Source organism: Neltuma alba, unplaced genomic scaffold (genome assembly GCF_004799145.2).
Source record: "Neltuma alba isolate B1F8T4 unplaced genomic scaffold, ASM479914v2 tig00010128_pilon, whole genome shotgun sequence".
Classification (NCBI taxonomy): Eukaryota; Viridiplantae; Streptophyta; class Magnoliopsida; order Fabales; family Fabaceae; genus Neltuma; species Neltuma alba.
The window spans coordinates 684,292-688,564 of NW_021635079.1; the positions used below are offsets into that span (position 1 = coordinate 684,292).

Below are 4,273 nucleotides of genomic sequence, written 5' to 3' on the forward strand. Positions count from 1 at the left end.
TGTATAGACTGTTATTTTCTTAGAAAGTATATATATTAATATCAATTAGAGGTAGAGTTATAAATTAAATAAACCTTAAGATAATTTAATGAGATTTAACCTTTTTTTTAGTTTGGATAAAACACACTAAAAATGACTTTAAAATAATATCAAAGAAGCAGTTTCTGAAACTTTTATACGAATTAAGCCATTTCAACTTCAAAAGATATTTTAGAATTTTCACACATCAAAGGAAGCATTATTAAATAGAGTTTTGTTTACATTAACATAAACACACACAGAGAGAGAAAAATTAAAAAAAAAAAAAAGAATTTTACCACAAAAACAAAAGAAGAAAAAAAAAGAGTTGAGGAGAAGTAGTGGGACTGGGTCTACCAACCCCTAACAAAACGGCATTTAATCCCCTAATGTTACTCCTTTCTCAAAGGACAGTTAGTTTCTCTCCTCCTTTTCCCCTTCACACGTTACAACCACAGATCCATTTTTGAAGGCCAACACATCCCAAAACAGCTTCTTTTTTTTTTTTTTTTTCAATTTTCCAACGGTTACCCCAACACCACAACATGATACGTCCCTTTTTTCCCATTTTAGTACCAATTTATTTATTTTAGGCCTTAGAAAAAGACAAAACTGGGGCTCCTCAAACCATTGGCTGTGGAAAAGACAGCTGGCCATGTGAGTGACGTGTAAGCATCCCATTGGGTTGCTCAGGTCACAGCCTCGTGAGCCTAACGCTTTTTATTCGGAGACTTTGGCGTCTGCTATTTTATGCGGCGTCGTCGTTACAACTTACAACAAACCCTCTAGCAGTTTCCTTGACGATGACATGGACCGGTAATCCACCGGCTTTTGCCGGAAGCCTCCCCCGGAATTCCTAAATTACCCTTCCATTTATTTCAAAACTACTTTGTATCTTTTTTTTGGTCTCTTTTCAATAAATTAAATTAAATTCAGGCCATGCATACAGAAGATTTTACTACACCGTTTTTTTTCCAAGCAACCTTTAAAATTTTAAGATGAGTCCCTCAAATATGTAAATTTACGCTGAGAACTCTTTTATTATGAGCTCGGTGTTTCACTATTACTTCCTATGGAAATAATTTTATAAAGCTGAGTCAGTAAATAATTTTTGTAAGATTTAGGCTATGAAAAAAAAATTCTATCTATATATCTATATATATATATCATATTTTTATTAGCAAAAGTTGGTATCATTAAGTGATTCTAGAATTAATTATTTACTTTTATTCTCAAGATGTAAAGAAAGGGTATTATGGGAAATGAATAAAAGGCGAGAACGACGGCGAATAAATACAGAAACGGGCAAATCTCGCATGTTACATATTGCTCCTTCTACCTTAACTCATACGCTAATTAAATTTCCCATTAATTGAGGTTTATTTTCGCTTTTGACGTTTTTCTCAAAAAGAAAAATAAAATAAAATCATCCTCTTTGATAAAAAAAACCAAATTAATTAATCTTTATATTATTGTTTTTTCCTGTAAAACTCTGGGCCTTTGTATATATCATCTTGTATTGGTGGATGAATGCTTATGACCTACTCCTTTATAGTTTGCACACACATAACTCTCTTTCTCTTCTCCTCTCTCTCTTTCTCTCTCACAGAACAAAATGCCAATAAGCTCACAAGTCTGGACCTTTTTTCTCTGTGATTTCTCTGGTTGATCATGGAGAAGCACAAGTGCAAGCTCTGCTTGAGAAACTTCTCTAATGGCAGAGCTTTGGGAGGTCACATGAGGTCTCATATGGTGAACCTTCCTGTTCCTCCAAAACTAGAGGAGCCACCACCACCACCATTAGTTCAGCTCAGCTTCGAGGCCGAGTCTGCTCCGTCTTCTTCGTCATCGTCATCCTCAGAAGAAGAAGAAGAAGAGGATGACAAAGCTCTCTGCTATGGCCTCAGAGAGAATCCTAAGAGAAGCTTTCGCCTTGTGGATCCTGACTTTTCCTTTCCCGTACAATCCGCCTCTGTAGTTCTTCAAGACAGAGAAAGCGAGACTGAATCATCCAAGAATCCAACTCGAACGAGATCCAAAAGGGCATGTAATAACCAGTTCCATCATCATCAGAAGAAGATGAAACCCAGTAATGATCATCATCATAATCATCACCATCCTCACAACAAGAATAATAAGACCGAGTCGTCCTGGGTCGAGCCTGAACCGGTGAGTTCGATTTCTGATGCGACCACCGAGGAAGATGTCGCATTTTGTCTTATGATGTTGTCCAGGGACAAATGGAAGAGACAAGAGGAAAAGTACGAAGAAGAAGAAGACGAAGAGCAAGAAGAGGAAGACGAAGAAGAAGAAGAGGAAGACGACGAGGAAGACGACGATGACGGAGAGAGATCTGTGGAAGATTCTGATGAATTCTACGAGGAGATGAAATCATCAAAGACGCGATCAGTTCGTGGAAAGTACAAATGTGAGACGTGCAATAAAGTGTTTCGATCATATCAAGCATTGGGAGGTCACAGAGCAAGTCACAAGAAAATCAAACCGGTCATATGTGAACCAGAAATTGAGCAGGGAAATGTCCCCATGGCGGCGGAGAAGAAAATCCATGAATGTCCAGTTTGTTTCAGAGTGTTCGCTTCAGGCCAAGCTCTTGGAGGCCACAAGAGAACGCACGTGACAGGTTCTGCAATTCGAATTCCACCAACCAAGTTCGGAGATAACAACAGTTTGATAGATCTTAACCTTCCTGCTCAAGTTGATGAAGATGAGATCAGCCAAATCGAAAATTCTGCAGTTTCAGATGCAGAATTCCTCAAACACAGCTCACAAATCATTGGAGCACAATTAGCTTGATTGATCGATGATGTTGATGAAGATGATGATCCCTAAAGGTAAACAAACAAACAAACAAACAAAAATTTGATTGCAATTTTCAGTTTTTCACATATTTGTTCTGTCCTCAGATTCTAACAGTAATAATCCAGTACTTCTGGGTTATGTTTTGTTTCTGTAACAAATGACTTAGAGCATCCATTAATGGAGGACAAGGACAGGGACAGGGACAGATGTTTATTGTTCTGTAGTTCTGATTCAAACTTCCACTCTATTTATTTATTTTATATAAAAAAATATTTGGAGTTTCTGGGATTTATCTTTATGCAGAAGAATTTATGAAGAAGCATGCGCGTTTTAGTGGGCTCTGTTTCAGCTTCCAAGTAAATAACCCCCCCCCCAGTAACCGTTGTTGTTCCCTTAATGGTGAATATTAAATAGGAAAGTCATAGTCACAGGAAGTTCATAAATCTTCTGATAATAATTAATTCAAAAGCAACTTCCACTTCTGAGTACTGTCATTGTACAGTACATGAAGAGGAATCTGTTTTCTGGTTTGGTTATGAATAATTTAACCTTTTCCAGTAGTTTTTAGGCTCAAGGAAGAGGAAATTCTCTGCCTCTTTCTCAGGCTGTTGCTGGTTTTTCCAAACAGATCTGCAAAACCAGCAGAGAGATTACTTAGTGCTGCTGCAGAGAAATTTAGTGGCTGAAATTGAATTAAGTGAGATTGAATCTAGTGGTTTTCATTAGTTTGGATATTTTATTTTCCTGTTCTTTTCTGGGAAATCTGTAAAAGTCATAGTGAGGAAAAAGAAAATTTAATTGAAGTTGGAGGAAGATGCTCTGTTTTTGGGTGTGTGGTGATGGGATAATTTAACCTAGGTGGGAGTGACCCATTGCCCAAGGTATCTAACTGAAAAAGGACTTGTGATATTTATAAGGAAAATTTACAGTCACAGTCATTGAATTTGTAATAAATGACATATGAGCCATTTTTAACACTTTGTTTGGTCATGTGATTCTTTACAATAATATAATATATTATGTATTTTAAGAGAAATGAAATAAAAATAAAAGTATGTGTTTGATTTGATGGAAAGTAAGGGAAGGCAATGGAAATGAAAGTAGCATTTTTTGTTTTTTTGGTTTGGTGTGTGATAGAAATGGCTGTCCAGTTCTATCCTTGTTTTTTGTTGGACAAAACAAAACTGTGGTTGTTAACAAAAAATCAGGCCTCATTTGTATTTGGCATGGTGGAAGACTTTTTATAAAATAAGATTAAAAAATCAAAATTGGAATTATAATAAAATTAATTTTTAAAATATATTTGGTATGACCGTTATAATTTTTTGAGAAAATTAATTCATACTTGCTTATAGTTTTATCTGATTTTAAAGTAAGTTTCTTTATTTCTTGTTTTTTTCCCTTTTTATTGAATTCCTATAATTTCTTTAATAAT

At 35.7% G+C, this 4,273-nt stretch overlaps 1 protein-coding gene across 1 annotated transcript; it reads left to right on the forward strand.

Annotated features, from left to right (window-relative positions):
* The first annotated feature begins 1,581 nt into the window (after positions 1–1,581).
* On the forward strand, positions 1,582–3,641 carry LOC114754334 (zinc finger protein ZAT9-like). Its single transcript, XM_028943106.1, has one exon. It carries the CDS (start codon positions 1,690–1,692, stop codon positions 2,830–2,832), a length of 1,143 nt encoding a protein of 380 aa, XP_028798939.1. The 5' UTR covers positions 1,582–1,689; the 3' UTR covers positions 2,833–3,641.
* Positions 3,642–4,273: the final 632 nt, after the last annotated feature.

Coding starts and splice junctions, on each gene's coding strand:
- LOC114754334 (XM_028943106.1), top strand. CDS start 1,690: ATGGAGAAGCACAAGTGCAAGCTCTGCTTGAGAAACTTCTCTAATGGC.